General features: G+C 53.8%; 8 protein-coding genes across 8 annotated transcripts; 3 read left to right on the top strand and 5 right to left on the bottom strand.

The window, feature by feature from the left end:
* Positions 1-171: 171 nt before the first annotated feature.
* On the bottom strand, positions 172-1,268 carry DICSQDRAFT_62522 (uncharacterized protein; the record flags this gene model as incomplete). The annotated part of the gene is made up of 4 exons (XM_007366683.1): positions 172-773; positions 805-917; positions 974-1,014; positions 1,080-1,268. 4 exons carry the CDS (start codon positions 1,266-1,268, stop codon positions 172-174), a joined length of 945 nt encoding a protein of 314 aa, XP_007366745.1.
* A 453-nt stretch (positions 1,269-1,721) lies between these two features.
* DICSQDRAFT_107371 (carotenoid ester lipase precursor) lies at positions 1,722-4,138 on the bottom strand (the record flags this gene model as incomplete). Its single annotated transcript, XM_007366682.1, has 14 exons — positions 1,722-1,964; positions 2,070-2,104; positions 2,168-2,418; positions 2,480-2,531; positions 2,587-2,692; positions 2,747-3,014; positions 3,067-3,136; positions 3,197-3,262; positions 3,316-3,323; positions 3,381-3,455; positions 3,509-3,549; positions 3,611-3,675; positions 3,726-3,919; positions 3,981-4,138. 14 exons carry the CDS (start codon positions 4,136-4,138, stop codon positions 1,722-1,724), a joined length of 1,632 nt encoding a protein of 543 aa, XP_007366744.1.
* A 1,777-nt stretch (positions 4,139-5,915) lies between these two features.
* DICSQDRAFT_127653 (alpha/beta-hydrolase) lies at positions 5,916-8,107 on the bottom strand (the record flags this gene model as incomplete). The annotated part of the gene is made up of 8 exons (XM_007366681.1): positions 5,916-6,205; positions 6,271-6,583; positions 6,758-7,086; positions 7,129-7,277; positions 7,341-7,381; positions 7,441-7,505; positions 7,562-7,758; positions 7,812-8,107. The coding sequence occupies 8 exons, from the start codon at positions 8,105-8,107 to the stop codon at positions 5,916-5,918; spliced, it is 1,680 nt and encodes a 559-aa protein (XP_007366743.1).
* Positions 8,108-9,368: 1,261 nt separating this feature from the next.
* Positions 9,369-10,736, top strand: DICSQDRAFT_155718 (uncharacterized protein; the record flags this gene model as incomplete). Its single annotated transcript, XM_007366680.1, has 5 exons — positions 9,369-9,796; positions 9,851-9,891; positions 9,944-10,032; positions 10,088-10,162; positions 10,222-10,736. Exons 1-5 carry the CDS (start codon positions 9,626-9,628, stop codon positions 10,734-10,736), a joined length of 891 nt encoding a protein of 296 aa, XP_007366742.1. The 5' UTR covers positions 9,369-9,625.
* A 1,579-nt stretch (positions 10,737-12,315) lies between these two features.
* DICSQDRAFT_62537 (uncharacterized protein) lies at positions 12,316-13,450 on the top strand (the record flags this gene model as incomplete). The annotated part of the gene is made up of 5 exons (XM_007366679.1): positions 12,316-12,483; positions 12,538-12,593; positions 12,633-12,724; positions 12,777-12,851; positions 12,915-13,450. The coding sequence occupies 5 exons, from the start codon at positions 12,316-12,318 to the stop codon at positions 13,448-13,450; spliced, it is 927 nt and encodes a 308-aa protein (XP_007366741.1).
* DICSQDRAFT_147813 (uncharacterized protein) lies at positions 13,437-13,805 on the bottom strand (the record flags this gene model as incomplete). The annotated part of the gene is made up of 2 exons (XM_007366678.1): positions 13,437-13,724; positions 13,785-13,805. The coding sequence occupies 2 exons, from the start codon at positions 13,803-13,805 to the stop codon at positions 13,437-13,439; spliced, it is 309 nt and encodes a 102-aa protein (XP_007366740.1).
* A 1,033-nt stretch (positions 13,806-14,838) lies between these two features.
* On the bottom strand, positions 14,839-15,306 carry DICSQDRAFT_137414 (uncharacterized protein). Its single transcript, XM_007366677.1, has 2 exons — positions 15,215-15,306; positions 14,839-15,140 (listed from the first exon to the last, which is right to left on the bottom strand). Exons 1-2 carry the CDS (start codon positions 15,254-15,256, stop codon positions 14,979-14,981), a joined length of 204 nt encoding a protein of 67 aa, XP_007366739.1. The 5' UTR covers positions 15,257-15,306; the 3' UTR covers positions 14,839-14,978.
* Positions 15,307-16,399: 1,093 nt separating this feature from the next.
* DICSQDRAFT_161991 (uncharacterized protein) lies at positions 16,400-19,748 on the top strand. The gene is made up of 15 exons (XM_007366676.1): positions 16,400-16,735; positions 16,800-17,141; positions 17,191-17,300; positions 17,357-17,511; positions 17,559-17,772; positions 17,824-17,855; positions 17,910-18,058; positions 18,110-18,202; positions 18,256-18,523; positions 18,692-18,889; positions 18,952-18,996; positions 19,067-19,401; positions 19,463-19,483; positions 19,558-19,572; positions 19,624-19,748. The coding sequence occupies exons 1-15, from the start codon at positions 16,490-16,492 to the stop codon at positions 19,663-19,665; spliced, it is 2,265 nt and encodes a 754-aa protein (XP_007366738.1). The 5' UTR covers positions 16,400-16,489; the 3' UTR covers positions 19,666-19,748.
* The last annotated feature ends 88 nt before the right edge of the window (positions 19,749-19,836 follow it).

Raw genomic sequence — 19,836 nt, 5'->3', positions numbered from 1 at the left:
CACGGCCACCCAGTTTTCCCCATTACATGCTGTACGCGGGTCCTGCTTCACTGGATCATGAATTACTTGTATTTGGACGCAAACCGTATACCCGATATTCCGTCTGAACCGCCTGTCTAGATGATCTCTATGGACGAAGGGGCCGTTTACCATAGCAATGCCACCAACTTACTACACCCTCGTCACACACCAGTACAGGAACCAATACCGATCGGTGTTCTCTTGGAAGTCCCAACCCCCCGTTTCAATCAACTTGGTCTCAACCTTCACGGTGCCCTTGACGAAGAGTTCTCCATCCCACAGGGCCGTCCAGCTTTCAGGAGAGTGATAGAAGGTCGAGACATCCTTGCCTCCCGCGCGAGTAATGAATGTACCCTTCTCGGGCCGGCCGGAGTGGACACCGATGAGCATCGAGCCTGTTTCGGGGGAGAGTAGGCCAGCGATCGCCCGAGCGAGCTGTAGCTGACCAGCCTCGTCGAAGACGTGGAAGACCGAACAGACCGAGATGGCGGAGACGTGGCCATGGAGGGGGTTTAGCGACGTGAGCGACGAGAGCTTGGGGACGGTAGTGTAGGGTTTCGTGTAGAAGGGGTGTGTGACGGCCAGGAACTCCGGGTTGAGGGAGTCGCCTGCGAGGAAGGGTACACGGTATGTCTCTGGGGTAGTGTTGAAAAGCTTGTGGCCGAGTTTGAGAAACTCGGGGTGGAGGTCGGTAGCCATACAGCTCTCCATGGGGTAGCCGTCAGCGACCAGCTTCCTCACGTCATTCCCAACTGCCATAGTAATGAGGAGCTGTTGCGTCACACAGAAAGGCATACAACTTACAGCAGCAACCGATGTCAAGGAAGATGGGATTCTTGCGCGACTTTCCAAGTTCCAGTAGTTTTTCATAGCCAGGAAGACGTGCGAGCTTCAGTCTGCCCGATTCGTATCAGCAGATAGGCCAGGGCGTGTCCGGTGACCGTCGGCTTACTTAGTAAAAGAGAACATCCGTATGCAAGGGAATGCGTGAATCTACCCGCGAAAAACACAAAATCAGTCATCAGAATGTCAACACGATGCAAGAACTGCTGGCTCACAGCGTATGCCTCCCGCTGTATAGCGATCATGTGTTCCTTGAGGGCAGCTTCATCGTGGATGCCCGTCGCAGACTTGAAGAACGCAATCTCTTGCTCATTAAGGTTGTAGAACTTCTCGGACTCCTCAAGGGAAACCCAAGGCAGTGCTACCTTGGCGGCGATGACAGTGGTCTCCGTTGTCGTAGACATGAGTCAGAGTGTAGAAGGCAAGTGAGCTGAGATGCAGGGGACTACCGTGCGTGGAGAATGCGAGGGGGTCCTGGAGGAGATATAGGGGGTATTCATGCATCTGCTTCCTTATAGCGGCGTCTTAGAGCACGATATGCATGTTCGAACCCCAGCTGTACTGCAGATGGTGCATGTCCATATCAGAGCACTCTGACATCACGGCCGTGAGTCATTTGACGATAACGTTCACAAGAAGCATACTCACCTGCTCCTAGATACACCGAACCGAGAGGGGAGATACTATCAATGGATGGTAGACACTAGACCTACCAGATTTGTCGACGCGCGAGCACAAAGGGTGTACATGTACTTGACAGCACAGCGCTCAACGCCCGAGTCTACGAATGATGCCGAGAGGAGGAATGTCTATAACCGAATAGATGCTGAATGTTGCTATGCGAATATATGCACAAGTCAAAGGGGCTCCACAAGACTCAACTGCATCACAAAGTCCATCCCTTCCTTGCGGAATGTGTCAGGAACAATTGTCAGGTTCCTCCCTCCCTCCACAAAAGCAAGAAGCTGGGGCGATTCCGTAGTGTATTCAGGCCAGTCGATCTCTGGGTTACCGTTGGGATCGAGCGTATTGACGAAGCGGACGAGGAAGTCAGTCATATCGCCTCCACCAAAGACATTCGGCAGCTCCGTCGTATGTGTCTGCGAGTTCGGAGTTGCAATTATTAGTACGTACGTAATGACAGTTTTGGAGAACCGAGTAGAGCGCTTGGTGTGGAGGACGTCTAAGGCAATGAGTGCACTCACCGCTCCGAGTCCAGTGATCTTGTCACGTTCGTTGACTAATCCTCGCAATCAGTACGCCGAGCTTTGACAGCAGCGCGCGGAAGGAGTTGGCGACTTACAAAAGGATCTCACGACCTGCTTTCCTGCTCGCTGATTCAGGAGGAAGCGCCGGGTAGCCTGGAAGATGAAGTCGCCTTGGAACGCCGCGAGGCGCTTGAACTCAGGTGTGAATGCGAACGCATCCCCGGTCCCAAAGGGCGAGCCCGCGGCAGGACTCGCAGGGTAAAGCTCAAGGAGCCGTGAAATAGTGGCATCCGAGGCGTTCGGGAAGTAGTTGCTCTTGAGGTACGCTGCGGCTGCTTCGTCGGTCCTGTCTACGGTGTCAGCTCCCAATAGAATCGGAACTTTTTCCTAAGACCTATGAGACCTACGTGATGTTGAGCAAGGCAAGGGAAAACAGCGTTCCTTCATCTTCGCAAGAACCTGCGCCAACACGCCGTGAAGTTCGGAAAGCAAACATCGTACGGACGATACTGACCGACCACGAAGGGGATGTCGGCCACGCTCCCATCCAGGACAAGCTTTTGCGGACCGTCTGTCAAGAACACGCCATCTGCATGGGGCATCCACGGCGTATTGAGCGACTATTTCAACAAATCAGCCCCCGTCGGTTACATGGCCGGTATCCTCTCACGAACTTGAAATGACAAGAACGCCGGCGTCTTATCCATCGCGGCTGACATAGCTTCCGCGGAAACCTCACGGAGGCACCCTAGGACATCTGAAGCAGACGAGCATCCAGTCTCCGAAACGATGAGGTCAAACGTTGGCTGTAGCTTTGAGAAGTCGCCGGTGGGGAGTGCGGAGCCTGATTCCATCCATCCTGCGCGGAAGAGCCCTTCGGTGTTGCCACCGTTGGTTATCATCTGGAATGTCACCGCCTGGCTTCCTGCGCTCTCTCCCCAGCTGTTCGAGTAGAGGTGAGTAGACGAGGGTCTCAGCACGTTGTGAGACTCACATGGTGACTTTTGTCGGGTCCCCTCCAAATGCGGATATGTGCTTTTGCACCCATCGGAGAGATTCCCGTTCTGTACAAAATGTCATCGAAATTGGGAGCAGACTGTCTCGATAGTATTCGGGCTGCTCACGATCTTGGAGGCCGAGGTTACCCAATCCTGCCTTTTGTATCTCACTTCCTCCCAAGAACCCGAAAGCTGAGAACATGTGAGTGCCAGTGAGTTCGTCCGCAATCGCAAGACATGCTCACCGCTGAGGCTATGAGGGTGAAATCGAGCTTAGACATGGCATAACCGGAACCGCGGGCGGACGTACCGATAATTCATGGACACAAAGATCACCGGCTGGCCAAGTTCGATTGATCTGTTCACTATAACCGCACCAGGCCGCCTGGGCACTGATGCATCAGAAGAGGGCTACTGGTGGTACGGAAAGGCACGCACACCGCGTTGGAGCCGATCTGGTACCCTCCGCCATATATCCACTAATCACAGCATGGCATCTGTGAGTACAATCGGCGACTATATGCGGCCGCCCCCACTCACTGCGGCGACTGGGAGCTTTGCGTCAGGCTGAGTCCCGGCAGGAACAATGACGTTGATGTTCAGACCTGCGAGCACTATCAGGAACATATGGACTAGCGCAAGTATCTGTACGTACAGTCCTCGCTCTGGGGCACGCTGAGAGGGGTCGCCATGGCATCAACGAATGGTGTGATCGCGGGAGGGAGATTGGGAGGAATAGTAGGTGGGATGATCGTCTGCTGTATGCACTGGTTCCCGAATGTCGTCGCATTGATCACTCCTGTGTACTTCGCGATGGGTTGGGGGAGCTGCAAGCGAAGCTTCCCGACACTATAACGTAGTGATAGTGAGTAACATTCATGAGAGGTAGATGTCTAAACGACAGACATACGGGGGCTGAGCGAATGGAATACCGAGGAACGAGGTTGACGTCCCTTCCGTGAAACCTCTGACGGTAGCTTCATCCAGCTTGACAACAGGGGGACCTGCAGTCACCGTTGACACAGTGCCAATAAGGCACAGCGAAACGAACACGAGGTGTACAATCATGGTCGACATTATCGCGGAGTCACCTTGCCCACATGTTCGTCAGGCTGCGCTCTTATACGAAACTGCGCATTTCTGGAACCGAGGCGTTGTTCCATCAGCATGATCTACGTCAGCAATAGTAAATTCATTGTACCTTCAAGAGCTAGGCCGAAGCTTGTGTAGAGACAGAAGGGCGGACACCGCAAATAACTGGCACCGTTCAATAAGCAAAATGCCGGTCAGGCGACTATCACTCCCATGCTCGAAGCCATCGATTTACGGCTGTGTTACCTCAAGGGTCCCCCATGCAGCAAGGCTTTGCGAAGTTCCAGAAGGATATGGCAATAGAAGGATCACCGAGCACCTCATGAACGGGATGATGGGACTCCGTCCAGGTATTTTCGACGCTCATGTGAACGGAAGACAGATGCCGAGGAATCCGAGAGATCAGAGGACTGTGCGTCTCAAATTGCATACGTACGAACCGCTGAAGTGCTCACGGACCCACAGCATTATGGGGGGGGGGCGATTCTACGATCGATAAATGACGAGTGCATAGACACGTCACGGATTATACCAATGGCTCCGTGGCACTTGGTCGGTCCCACTTGCCATGAATAGAGGTTCGTTCTTTCATACACAAGAGAGGTCAGCCAGTCTTAGACACCTAGAGAAGAAGACGAGAGGCCGCTCGGGCACATTAATTGACGATGGTCGTGGTTCAAGTAAAGCCCACGCGGATTAGCGCCCTAACAGACGCGCCCTAGTGACCACGACATACTTACATGGTATTCATTCATGGGAACTTCCTGAGACCACACGTTCGTCAGTATCCCTTGTCGCCTGAATGGGCTGACTTGTATTGTCTGAGAACGTGAGGGTCGGGCGTACGATAGAGTGGAACACTGGCCAGTGGACGCCAGTCTTCGCGTTAGGGTCCAAGAGGGTGTTCACGAAACGCACGAAGAACTCAGTCGTATCATCAGGACCGTACGCGTCAAAAAAATCTCTGCCATGAGAACTGCCGATCCTAGGGAGATTGCCGCGGGCATATATTGCGAAGTATAGCCTGGGGATCAAAGGTCACGGCGTATCAGGGAGACGAGCAAAAATCACATGCACGGAAATTGTACGCAGTCTGTACGCCGGAGCACCTGTCGAGAAGCATGCGACGGGGAGCTTGAAAGATCCACCTGGAGCGCAGCAATGCGTTTAGATTGAGGTGTGAACGCGTTGGCGGTGCGAGTGTCGAATGGCGAGCCGGCAGAGACGTCGGGCGGGTACAGCTCAAGAAGCGGCTACCGAGGATCGGAGGAACCACTTTTGCGAAACATAGCTCGCAAACTGATCGTCGAGGCTTGGAGCAATATCAGCAGCCTCGGGCACAGAAATGGAAACGCCGAGGCGGTGGGTAAGTGACTAGATGCGGCGAGCTTGTAAGGACGCCTCTTGCGCACAGCCGGCGAGGGTGGGCAGGGGAGAACCATCGCACAGCATGACGAAGACAATCTGAGTATTTCATAGAATCCCATCCTAACCCACTGAAAGATTAGTGGTGGAAGAGAGGCGTAGAGGTTTATGAGTAGCAATAACCCTCGGCGTGCTACCATCGACCTACTAGCAAGTCCGAAGGGGTGATTAAACGGCAATGGAGAGCGGCATTCCTCACGACATTCCAGTAAATACGGTAAGTCCGGTGTAAAGACAGAGCATCTCATCAAGGATAGCTAGATAGACTTCAAATCGCTTACTTCACGGTTCATTGCTGACAGTCCAATCACCAATGGCGCAAATTCGCTTACAGCGGGAACGCGAGGCTGAGTGCAGTAAGACTTGCTATAGGTTCCAGGCGCAGCGTATCGTTTCCAATCGCAAGCGAGTCGTTGAGGACCGACAGCACCTGCCGCTTCGCGGTGTCGTACTTGGGCCAGTAGATGGTATGCTCCGACGCGGTGCCGTTCTTCCCGTTCGGGTCCTGCGTCGCTGTGAACTGGATGATGTAGTCCGCGAGCTCCTGTCCGGAGATCGCAGAAGCAATGTCGGTCCCGTGTGCGAAGCCCAGTCCGGGAACAGCGCCGCGTTCGCTGACTGATGTCCGACAACTTGAATCAGTCCTTACCGTTGCAAACTTGATTAGCAGGAGGTGGACGTACTGTAGGACCAAGTGGGTTGCTTGGACGAACGCTGGTCGAGGATAAACCTGCGGGGCGCCTGGAAGATCATGTCGCCCTGGAAAGCCGCCATCCGCTTATACATCGGCCAGGCTCTCCGCTGGATCCAGAAGAATATCGCCGCCTTCGGTGGTGATCCCGAGAAGGTCACCCTCTGGGGGCCATCCTCTGGCGCGATCTCCTCGGCGCTCCAGATGGTCACGAATGGTGGTAATACTGAAGGCCTCTTCCGTGGGTCAGTCATGAGCGCCGGCTCCACAATCCCCACTGGGTACATTGAAGAGCTCCAGCCGATCTACGACCGCGTCGTTGATGCTGCAGGGTGCAACGTTGCTGATGACACGCTTGAGTGTCTACGCCAACTCCCCGCTGCCAACCTCACCGCGGCTGCTGGTACAATCCCAAGTCTCTTTGGCTATCCGGGTCTTGCTACTCCCTGGGCTCCTCGGGCGGATGGCAAGTTCTTGACCGCGCCTCCGGAGCATTTGGTACTTGCCAACCAGGTCGCGGACATTCCGTTCATCTCGGGGGACGCGCTGGACGAAGGCACGATCTTTGCCACCGGAAGCTTCAACATCACGTACGTCTTCAGTACCCATGCTCCTTCGAATCTATCGCTTATGATGTACACAGGACTGAGCAGCAGTTCCGTGACTACGTGCACCAGTTTTTCTTCCCTCACGTCCCCTCTGCTGCGCTCCTCGAGCCTCTCTTCAACCTCTATCCGAATGACCCTGCTGCCGGCTCTCCCTTCCTGACCGGCGACGCCAACCAGCTTGCACGCTCTGCGCCCATGCTCTCAGTTCGGAGATCGTGCTGAAAATAGATGCGTGTACTCACGGTCATGGAGACCAAGGTTGCCAACGCCGGCATCCTTGACTTCCTTGCCACCGAGGAAGCCAAAAGCGTGGAGGCGGTAGTTCATCGCAGCAAAGATGACGGGCTGCCCCATTTCGACCGACCTGGCGACAAGCGCATCACCGGATATCCTACGAATGAAGCTGAATCAGACCCAATATATATATAATCAAGAGCGGCAACCGTATACGTACTGTGCATTCGAGCCAACGACGAAGCCACCCCCGAAGATATACTGTAAAGGCAGCAAGAGCGTAAGTGATCTGTAGCGGGCCACATGTAACTCCAACATACAGCAACCACAGGGAGCTTTTCTCCAGGCTTAGTACCAGTAGGTATTTGCACGTTGATGTTCAAGCCTAAGGTTTTTAAGAAAGGTTAGTGTCCGTAGTGGCCAAGTGAGGTTGGCACATACAATCTTCACTTTGTGGAGCCGAGCTCGTAGGGAGGACGCTGGCGGAGTAGGCTACCACATCCTGAAGCATCTGCGGCGGCATGTCTACACGGATCTGCGGTTCGAGCTGAATGCATTGCGTCGCAGGCTGGGTGGCATCGATTGTGCCGTTGTAGCCGTGGATGGGTACGGGAAAGCGGAGACGGAGGTCGCCTACTCTGTGATAGCACTGATTAAAATTGTTCCCTTTCGAATCATGGAGTGTACTCACGGTGGCTCGGCGAACGGAATGCCGTTGAAGGTGGTAACTGATCCGTTGACAATTCCGATGACCTGTGCTTTATCCAAGGCCGCAGTTGCAAGAGGTGTCGAAGGAGATGACGTTGACGCAGCGGTCGAAGACAACGAGGCCGCAGACAATGACGACGGCGATGAGGAGAGGTCGGAGGAGGTCGAGATGGACACTGTGATGGGACGAACAACCGCTGGAGTGTCGTGTGTCGGCGAAGCGGTAGCAGTCCCGAGGAGGACCACGAGCTGGAGCAGCGAAGCGAGGCGAGAAAACATCTCTTGAAAATGGTACTGAAGGTAGCTAGAACAGACGAAGAACTGAGACGGGGAAGGTCGTGCTACCTTACTCCGTTCTGCGAGACAGCTTTTACATGCCATCCTGTCTACTACGCGGTACGTACAATCCCTCCCGGCGTTTCAAGACCGACACAGCTTAGTAAACCACTAAACCGGCTAACAGCTCCATTGCTTATAAACTTACGCTCTCCGAACATCCCCGGTAAAGGCCGGTCCTGCAAGCACCTTAAACACATACCCAGACAACTGGAACAGGCGGCCTTCTGGGCTCGATGCATCCCAGCGAGCCCCAATAACCAGGAGTAAGAAGTGAGTGGTTCTTGAGGACAAGTGACGCCGCCGGTCGTTCTGGCCTCCGCGGCCGTTCATATAACGTGATGAAGTGATAAATCACAACGTGGCTAATATGGAAGTGCTGCTACGAACTCCCTGCCAGCGACACACATACATACCGACGGAAGATTTAGTAGACAATGAACTCACTAGCCCCCTAGCAACGGCGTAATTTAGGCAGTGTAACGTATGCTTGATCCGAGAAAGAGGTGCCTTCGACATGAGTAGTTCCGGTAGACAGTTAAGCAATCAGATTTCTCGAGTGGTAAAGAATCTATGGGTGGTACTTGTGAGAAGTTGACGCAGGCTGCGGCACGTTACGAATTGCCATCTCTGGAACTTCTCGTGATGACATATTCCGGTTCTTGCCGGCCACTAGCGCTGAGGATTGGCCGCAACAACAGTTGAGTCGAGCTAGCCTCGCATTATACGTACCATCACTTCGCATCAACAATTGATAGTAGGTGATCACTCTCTCGATCTCCAGAATACACTCATCATCTTTGTCTGGAGCAGCAGAAAAGAAGCTATCGACTCATCGCCTTTCGACCGGGGTCGATGCCTCATCCAACTCGTCGTTGAAAAGCGGGGCAATTTTCGGATTGAGTACCCCTATCAACACTTGACGTTCCCATGGCCGAACTTCAATTAGTAGCTAGTACGTCTCGGGAAGAGAAGCTCACACGACAGTGTACTTCAAGGACACCAGGTACCTCCTAGACCTTGGCCGGCTGCCGACCGATGGCATGTGTGCTTCCCAGATAACGCATAAAGAAGTCTCGAGACGCTGTCGAACAACTAGGCATTGGACTTCCTCGAATTGTTATGCAGACTAAACCTCGTTACGACGCTCGGCAGACTTCGGCGTGACCTCCAGGCCCTACCGGGCGTCTGCCTGTCATGTGGTAACCCATAGAATGCCAGATGCGTGCGGGATCCGGGATTCTTGACAGGGACGACAGCCCATGTTCTTCTATCAAGTCCTAGCTCTGCCACTGAGCACCATGGCGCTGTCCCAAAGTTTGTTTCTCAGCCCGCAGGAACGCCGACTGAGGGGAATTTACTAGTCAGGGGGTTGTACGTATATAACGTCACTTCTTCGCAGTGGTAACATCGTTCATACACTTTGCTTCGTGATCTAAATCCCCTCCCCTATCTACTTCCATGGTCGAAACTACTCCCAGAGCTTTCGCGTCCAAACGTGCTATCGATGGCACTGAGGAGTTTTATTCACTGTCAGGCGACGAGCTCAGTTTCTTCAAAACGATGACAGGCATCACCGACGAAGTGCTGTTAAAGGAGCATATCATCGCTGTCCAGCGTGATGCGTACAAGGCTCGTTGATACACTCTCTGCCGTCACTTACACTGTTGATGGCCTTTGATTCAGTCTCATGCTTATCCCTGCATCGCTACATTCTCTTTTCTGAAGTATGTGATTACGCCCGATAAGATCAACAGTCTGATCTGATCATAGTTACAGGCTGAAGCTGTCGAAATTGCCCGCCTATGATCAGCTCATCGCACTCGGTAAGGCTCGCAACAGCATCTACCTGGACCTCGGATGTTGCTGTGAGTGTTGATTCAGATCCACCCGCTCCTTACGATGCTTACTTGCTCTGTGCAGTTGGGACGGATGTAAGAAAGGCTGTACTGGACGGGTATCCCATGCAGAATATCATCACTACCGACATCATCCCAGGCGAGTAGATATGCCCTTACTTTGTCCTTCAATCATACTCACCTGCATTGAGCTTATAGACTTCTGGAATCTTGGCCACAAGCTCTTCAAGACAACCCCTAAGACGTTCCCCATTCCGTTCCTCGCTGGAGACGCATTCAAACCCGATTTCCTCGAGGCCGTCGAGCCCCTCTACACCGCACCGTCTACACCCCGTCTCAACCTCTCGGAGCTGACGTCCCTCAATTCTCTGCACGGTCACGTCTCCGTCATATCCGTCTGCGCAATCTTCCACCTCTTTAGCGCCGAAGAAGCACAATTCCAGCTAGCGCAGAACATCGCCGGCCTGCTTTCTTCGGAGCCAGGCTCGATGATACTCGGCTATCATATTGGCCGCGAGGAAGCGGGCGTGAGGGTAGGTCAAGGGACGGCGGGGACGGACTTTCGCTTGTTCTGTCATTCTCCGGAGAGCTGGACCGAGCTGTGGGACGGGAAGCTCTTCTGGAAGGGCACGGTCAGGGTCGAGGCGCGACTTATGGATCATACGACGGACCAGACATACCAAATGTTGGAGTGGTCTGTTACGAGACTCTGAGCCTGTGAAGAACGTCTCCCTCTCTACTCTCTCGGATCGTACGACTACGCCACGACAGGTTTGACCGCCTGTATTCGGTCTCCGGAAACAATCATTGACTAGTTCATAAGGATACATCAAGGATGGCTCCTGAGTATCTCACGGACGTCACTGCACCAGGTAAGTGACGATTATGGATGTGTCGCCACACACCGCGTCTATGAATACGAGATGGTTTGCAAGAAGCTCCGGAATTTGCAAATACTGATATACAGCATCGCAAGGTTGTATGTGTACAACTGGGCTGAAGTGGCTCCGATAGGTCGTTCGCAATGTGCCCGGCTGACCCAATCATGCGACGCATCTATCCAGTCAGGGTGTGATCGGCACGTTGTTCAGCTGCCGTTGATACTGTACGTGTGACATCTTCCTATCATCTAGATGCTACAAACAACTGCTAAATGTAACCTCCGATGTGCAAGTACATCGTTCCACTCCCAAAATGTTGAGGTCTGAGGAGTCAACTCAGAAGCTCTGAGAAGTTGTACGACCGCTGCCTGATGGGCGAAGATGTCCCTTTCTGAAGACTACGGCTTGCATATACGAAGAGTCTAACCTTGTATGGGTTTTCATCATGGAACCGAACAGGGACAAAGAAGTTTCTACGCGAGGCAATGCACAGTCAGAAGGTGCTTTGATCAACGGAGTCGTCGTCCCGCCAAAGTTCCCAGAATCTCGCGGCATACTCTGGTGTTGGACGGCACTCTTCTCGGTCCACGCGGCCTTTATCATCTCTCTACATACCGGAGTAACCTACAACGGCGGTTATAACCCGAAGGGGGATCGGGCCATGATGGTTTCAAACCTCCCTTTCCCCCTTCACGTGATGCCTACCGTGCCTGTCCGGAATTGTCTGTGCACACATCCGGGGTGGCTCTTCCATCACACGCTTACCATCAGCACCTTTTCTCTGCCGATATCCGCCTCCCGCCTCGGCCATCGTGACTGCCGCCACAGGCCCGCTCGCCCTAAGGCTTGCTATGTGCATGCATACTACATACTGATTGCTTTGGTTTCTCCCTCTTCCAACTGCCATGGGCAGGGCCCTCGACCTCGCTGCTCGCGCCCATAGCTCGGGTATCGCATTTTGATGAGCGCGTGACAGCCGTGCCTACGCGCGCTGCTCGGCTGCTCTCTTTCTGCATGCGGTAGGTAGGTTAAAAACCGTCGAGGCCAGATTGCCCTTCGGGTTATAACCGCCGTTGTAGTCTCTACACATACCGCCACATCTTCTTCGCCGATCCAGTGAATCCAAATTCTTTCCCGTTGCAGTAGTGCATATGCATTTGCAAATCGCAGCGGGAAAGAGTGTGTCCATGCTTCGATCTGATGCATGTCACAACATATTGAGGGTGCAAAGCTGACGTCGCCGCCGGATTGGCACGCATACACCTACGTCACGACAGAACTCAAGTGTGTCCGAAACCAACTATGGCAGGTGAAGGCAGGGTGAGGGCAGAGGGCAGGCGGTAGTTAAATACCAAGTTCCCCGTGGCTAGTCGTAAGTTGTGAAATTGCCTTCATCCCCCCTTTACGGACCATGCCCTCCGCGATACCGAAGCCATTCGAGACTCCAGGCATAATACCTGAGCGGTCCAAATACTCCCTCTCAGGCGAAGAGCTCCATTTCTTCATGGCTGAAACTGGGATCGACGATCCAGACAAACTCAAGGAACATATGTTCGCCGTCCAGCGGGAAGCGTTCAAGGTGGAGGATCTGCTTCGGACGCTACTGGGTTTTCAAGCTGAAGTTGTTATTCAGGTCCATGCTTATCCATGCATTTCCCGCTTTTGCTTCACCAAGCACGTTTTCCGCCAGTGATAATGTGCGGGAGTCTGACACCTCTGTATCTCCAGATTATCACTCTCAAAACTCCCTGGATATGACAAGTTCCTCGAGCTGGGGAGGTCCCGCAAGGATCCTATTTATCTCGATACTGGATGCTTCTGTACATTATGACCATTCTTGTACCGTGACTTGGCTGATCACGACTGTCTCAGTTGGCGTCGATGTCAGGAAGGCGATCGCAGATGGCTATCCTATGGAAAGTGTTGTGGCGACCGATCTAGCACCTGGTATGTCCAGAGCTCGCCGATGCTCCTTATGGACACATTCTCATCGAGTCGATACACATACAGAGTTCTGGCAGTTGGGCCACAAATTATTCAACACTAGCCAAGAGACATTCCCTGTCCCGTTCCTCGCAGGAGACGCCTTCGACATGGGCTTCCTCCAAATCGTGGAGCCGTTCTACACCGCGCCCACTACGCCCGCCCCCGACATCACCTCGCTCACCTCGCTCAACCCGCTCCGGGGCCACGTCTCCGCTGTCAGCATATGTGCTGTATTCCACCTCTTCGGGACCGAAGAGGCACAAGTCCGCCTCGCACGCGCCATCGCGAGCCTCCTGTCCCCAAAGCCCGGCTCGATGATCATTGGGTACCAAGCCTCGCGCCCCGATGAGGATGCTGGCGCCACTATTGAGAAGACTCCAGGCGGCGGCGAGATGCAGATGTTTTATTTCTCGCCGAAGAGCTGGACGGAGCTATGGGATGGGGTGATCTTCAAGAGGGGTACCGTGAAGGTGGCAACGAAGTTGGTGTCGCAGGTGCTTGAATCGGACGGCGAGTCCTTCGAGTTCTGGTTCATGGAATGGGGTGTTACGCGTCTGTGAAGGTATGGGTGGAAGAAGAAAGTGATGTAAGGTACATTGCCCTCGTACCGGAAAGAACGCTTCCTGTAGGCTTCTGGATAGTAGTGCGCGTCAGACAAGTTGTCCATCCAGCACCAATACGTATCCCTTCGAAGGGAATGGTGCCCGCCGATCCGAGCGCAAGGCCACCGACGAACGTCTGCTGGTCCGTGCCTAGGTACTGGCACTGAAAGAGACCGTTCAACTCTGAGTTCTTTGGAGCTTCCTGGCAGTATGGGACTGCGTGTGAGTCCCTCTGCATGAATGGTGTCAGTCCATATATTACTTGTAAACTGTACAACTTGAAGAAGCGTACCGTGTTGCGCGGTTGCTGCATAAAAGTCTGTGCAAAATCGACCCATGTCCACGTTGTGAAGCGTCTTTGCTAGGTCAACCATCGCGTCCGCCGAGTGCTGCTGGCCGCAAGGGCCAGCGGCAGCGAGGAGGGCGATGCGGCAAGGTAGATAGTGCAAAACCTAAAAGAGAGGGGGGCGACGTGAAGAGAGAAAATGAGATGGTGAGTCTCAAGGATTCGAGCTCCCTGCTTATACAGGTACAGAGAGAGCGTTATGTCAAACCCCATCATGCGAGAGAAGCAGCCTGCAAGTGAGTGAGGAGTCCGGACTGTCCATAGAGAGTCAAGGTAGGAAAGCGCTGTCAAGCCTCGATGGGGGTCGTTGATTCAAGCAGGGATTGGGCCCCAGTAGACTCGAAACCAGTTGATTACAAAACCACGTGGATCTAGCCGCTCGTCACGCATGCAAGACTGGAGCAAGGCTGGTTCAGGCGTGTCCTATTAGTGGGCCTTCTTCGCAAGGTACCCATCGGAGAGCCATCTTGGCCGACGGGCGCGCGCGTTCTGCACTGCATGTATGTTCGGATACTTATAGGTTTCTGAGCCGGCGGAACCCTGTCTGCACTAGTGACGCTCGAGGCAATGTCCGCTTATGGTATTCAGGCCCCATCTGGCACTGATCTGCGGTTGCGCGCAGGGACGCACCGTGCACAGTACTATGGGGCACCGTGCACCTACTTATGGGGTGGCTGAATACCAGGCAGGCGGTGTCCATTTGGACCTCACCTTTTGGATGTCATTTGCCTGTGGGAGAACCACTACACGCAACTAGCTACGTGGCCCTAGGCTGCGTAACCACGTCCTTATTCACGCACGCAGTCGATTGATGGCAAAACTCGCCAACCCTGTGTACCCATTCGTGTAACTGCGCGTCGATCCTAAGTTGTGATTGGAGCTCTCTCCGGCAGGAGTTCGGCGAAGGGCGAGGCTCAAGTCTATGTATCCTGCAAAGCCCTTGAGTGGACACATTTTGCGCGCATCGAAGAGTAAATTGATAGTACAGAATAGGATACAAGTTAGCGTCGCTTACCCGACTCCGCGATTACACGACTGCACAATCGGAATGTAAGAGGAAAGCGAGCGCGCTGCTGCGTAGCCCCAATTTCACACTTTCTGATACACGGGTAGACGCCGACGTATGGAAAGCACCGCCCGCTATCCTAACCCCGGTGGCATTTGCCTCATATGCCTGAGGGGCGGGAGGCACACAACTGCTTCCGAGTCAAGCTGCGACCTCGATGGAACGTATGCCGGTCCTCCATGAAGAGGATAGGAGGGCTCTGAGCGCAGTCCCTTGTTGATTTGCAGCTGGCGTGACTTGGGTCCGTCGGCGAGCCATATGGAACGTACAGCCCGAGTAATCGTGGGGTGACGGCAGGATATCGATGGACCAGTTTATCTCCTAGCAAGCTGCGACCGTGAGATTCGACCATGGCTGTAATGGGTAGGCTAGCCTCGTGCAACCATCCTTCTTGTCGCGTTATGCCCTGGTCGACGCAGCGTTGATGCGCAACCTTCGCCACGACGCGGCGTCTCAGTAACGTGCCACTGGTCCTGGCTCTGTAAGAGAACTCGGCACGATACGAAAATGCGTGGTGGCCTTCGTAGACCGGCCAGCCCGAGTTCAAACGTAGATGCGTAAGGCGAGGCGTTGTGTTATTGGTCCCGGGTCGCAAGAACGTATCAAGGTCGAGGGCACCATGAGCGTCCCTAGGGAGGCTTGGCCACTCACGGACGTAGATTGGGGGCGGCGCGGAAGTGGAATCGTCCAGGACGTACACAAAATCTGGAATATCTTCGCCAACGTGCGAGGCATCGAGCGCGGGTAGTCGTGAGGTGGCAAAATTGGAACGACAGACCGGACAGTCGGCCGGGGGTACCCCGTGAGGAACGTATTCTGCGCTATGGTGGTGAGGCAATCCCTGTTGAGAGCAAGGTGCTTCATAATATCCCGAGTTCGTGGTGCGATATGGTGGTTGGAGCGGGATGAGGCGGTTCCTCGAACAGTTCCTTGGCTGGGGCGTTGGCCGTCGTCTTGCGGATCGGCGCCGTTATTGAAAAATCTAGCGAGTCTGTTCAGGAGTTTCGTACGAAGCCCTACAAATAGAGTCGAAGGATGCATCTGGGCTTGTATTGAGTGAGTGGCACACGTACTCGCGAGCTGCCTTTGTGGAATCTACTCATGCCGATGGTCGTACGGCAATTGGAGACACTTACGACAGACCAGCTGCTTTTATACACATATCCGTCTATGGCCACATCATCCTGGCTGCTGTCGAACGGCCCAGGCACCAAGGCGAGCGCAATTGTCCTGGACCGTGGTAGGATGGCGAGGACAATTGATGCCACCAAATGCCGAGCCACTACGGAGCGGCACTAGAAGTCATCTTCGAGCCACGCAGCAATCCGCAGAAGCACAGTAGCAAGCCACCGCAATCCTGCTAGAGGGGACTGAGCTGGATATCGAGGTAAAGGAGATGGACCATGATGGATCGAGGTCAAGGGCCCGAAGGCGGCGCCAGGACGAGCGTCACGCTACCCTCGCTTCAACCTCCACCTAATTTCGTTACTAGGTCTCTTTCCTCGGTTCTTTGGCTACATTGCGGCAGGGCGAGCGTGCTTACACTTAGCTTCACCATCCTGATCTACTTTGCATTACCCGGTCGATGAGTACGCCCGCGAACGACCCCACCCGAGACCTCGAGAATGGTACAGACACGCCTTCTCGCCAGCAGCGGAGCTCTGTGCCTTCTCTTCTCTTCCTTAGTTTCATCCTCTTCATGCTCATGAACGGACACGGAGACGAGCTTGCAAATACAAGAGACCTGTATGTGAACGGCCTCCAATCTCTCAACTGGCAGCTGGGCAACTTCAGTGCGTGGCTGAACGGCACGGAGAGCAACTTCACCCTCGTCAGTCCTTGCTTTGATGTCGAATGCGAATGTTTGTGATAGTCATCCTCCTGTTTGTACGTAGCCCGTCGAGGACCCCAATACTACGCCGTTGGTGGCAGCGTTCCTGCCATTTGGACTCGAGCTCGACCCCAAGCAAGGGTCGTACTATTCCAATCTGACTGGCTTCTGGCACGGAGATCTCCAGCTTCACAACCTCACCTCCCTCAACGCTACAGAGAAAACCTCCCCCTGGCGGCATTTGGCTGAGCAGTGGATGCTCACCACAAACCTCAGTGAGATCCCTGAACGACTAGGGTCATGGAATTGGACGCGGTCGAACAAGGTCACTTTGAATGTCGGTGATAAGCTAGTCCCATACAAGCAAAGTGAAGAGGGTGAGACGAAGAGTATCGCAATCATCCATGTGAGCTCCCTCCAATTCCACGCGTGAACAATGTGTGAATGAGGCGTAGGGGAAAGTCGACTTGGCAGAACCCAAGAGCGATGATGATCTCAGACTGGATTTCGAAGGTGTCCACGTCCTTTCCACTGGGACAGTCTACGCACTGGCAGTATCTACAGGGTATATTCCTAGCTCTGCGAGCCGAAATGACAGCTCACAACACCGCTCTTCTGTAGACACGGTATAGATCTGCGCAATCTCCCTGCATTGGTCCCCGAGACATACCGGAACGACAGTGCGCGAGCCGTTGAGGCAGAAATCAGGATTCGCGCATCGAAGTTGAAGGAGAAAATCGACGCAGGATCGTTCGAGCAAGACACCTCGTCCAACGGTACGAGCTATTCTCTCCTATGTGGCTATCACACTCAACTTTTGTAGAGGATGAGAGCCCGAAGACGAAGTGCCTGTTCAGGTTTTTCGGTCAACTTGATGTGACCACAGTACCAAAAGAACTTATGGACGAGCTCGAAAACGAGATTGACGAGCCAACTGGCATCACCACTGTTAGAGCACCCGAACTATCCCTCGGAGGCGTCCTACTTAGCCAGGACTGTGGCATTCTGTACGAGATCAAGCATACAGTCGGAGTGCAGTACGTCACATTGTCCGACCTTGTCGCATTCAGTAGTTGACCTTGTGACAGGACCCAGAAGTTGTACCGGAAGATCACAACTTGTGCGTCGTCCTTCGCGTGCTTCCTCGCTCAAACCTGACATTCCTGTTATGTAGACGCTGGCTTATCCACGCTCGTTAACTTCCTTCTCCTTGTACTGTTCCGGAGGCAAGCGGCTCGGAGCAGTTCTGCCGCTGGTTTGTCTCGCGTCTCCCGATATACATTCCTCATACAAAGTCTTCTCGACGCGATCTCCTTTGTTGGGGTATGTTGTAATAAACATTTTGCTCGTATTACCACTGAACTACGTCCATAGCACGTCACTGTGGCCATTCTTGCCGATGGGCGGCCGTCAATGTCGGTACTTGCGCCAGCAGGTCTAGCGTGTCTACTCTTCATCTACGAAGCGGTATGCACCTGCCAGTGTAGTCTGTCGTCGCATACTCACGGGTCATGCAACAGCAATTTGCAGTGTTGATCGGCCAGATTCAAGCTCCCGAGGATGCCCCAACTCCCCGACCAGCCGCACCTGCACCTACCACAGCACCCCCGCCCCAACCGCAACCTCAGGTGGACGGAAGTACACCAACATCCTCGGGTCCCGCTGACCAGCCGGCACCAACCGGCGTGCCCCCAGTCGTGCCCACACCACCTCCCGCCTTACCTGAAAGACCATCCTTCTTCCGCTTTCTATTGCACCATATCCGAACGGACCCTGCTGCGCGATTATGTACGTCCTCAACTGTCTCTTCGCTGCATCGTTGTGTCTCTGCGTGGTCCTCTCGCGTATCTGCACCATGCAGACGAGAGACCATTGATGGCTGCGAGCAGCGCATATCGCTGACTACGCATTGCGTTCATGGGGATACGATGCTGACTTCTGGCTTCTATGACACAGGGATGATGATATCGCTGTGTCTCATCGTTGTGTTCCGGATCGTGATCATGCTGTCGCTCCCGCTCTTCTTCATCGGCTCGCTCTACTCATGCATGTGGCTGATGCAAATCTACCGGTCTACGCGTCGCGCGCGGAGCAGTGGGTTATCTGCGGAGTACCTAATTGGGTCGACGCTGGGGCGATTATTCTTCGTGTGTTGTAGGTTCCTCTTACTTCTCGCGCACTAGCCTGTCTCTAAGTGCTTGCTCGTTCCGAAACAGACTTTTTGGGATGCCCGAAGAACATTTTCGACGTCGAACCTCGAGGTGAGTTCTTCCGCGATCGTTCTCGAAGCGTTGTTAGCAAGCCGTGCTCACACTGAATGGTGATTGCCAGGATGGATTTGGTTCGTTGCACTGATCATGCTATTGCAGGTCTTCGTCGTCTTCTTGCAAGAGCACGTCGACCCGTGCTTCTTCTTACCTACGCGCGTTTCGCGTGTCCAGACGTACAACTACCATCCCATCATCCCGCTTCCGGACCCAGAAGCCCCAGAACAGACCTTGGGCGACTGCGCGATCTGCATGGAGGCCATTCTCGTGGACCCATCCCTGCGCCGAAGGTCGAAGTCGAGCGACGCCAAGGAGCGACCCGCTATCGGGCTCCCGTTTCTCAGGAAGGTCACCACGGCAAGAAAGACATACAGTCTTGCGCCGTGCCACCATTTGTTCGTGAGTACTTCCTGCGGCTTTGTATTCCGGTATCAAAGCTCACGTTCGTCATTATCAATAGCACACTGAGTGCCTGGAGCGGGTGAGTTTCCTTCGTATCGTGTGCACTGATGAATATTTCTGACCACCTAGCGTCTTGTGTTTTCTTTCAAATAGTGGCTGACGTACAAGGTGCGCTGATGTCTCTGTATCTCTCGACTACGTCTGAGATTCTCCTTGCAGAACATCTGTCCTCAATGTCGACGACCGTTACCGCCTTTGTGAATCCCTGCTGTCGCAAAGCTGTGTGCTCGTTACCTCACCAGACTGTCTTCGCGTATTCTGTACTCTCAGTGCATATCGGTTACAATATATTCTGCTATTGATCAACGTTCAGCCCCTGCAAGTGGCGCACTTAGCAAGAAGTAGTTGTCAAGATTGCCCTTCACACAAAGG

Source organism: Dichomitus squalens (genome assembly GCF_000275845.1).
Source record: "Dichomitus squalens LYAD-421 SS1 unplaced genomic scaffold DICSQscaffold_19, whole genome shotgun sequence".
NCBI lineage: Eukaryota > Fungi > Basidiomycota > Agaricomycetes > Polyporales > Polyporaceae > Dichomitus > Dichomitus squalens.
The sequence above is the reverse complement of the archived record's forward strand: the minus strand, read 5'-3'. Positions and strand labels throughout refer to the sequence as shown.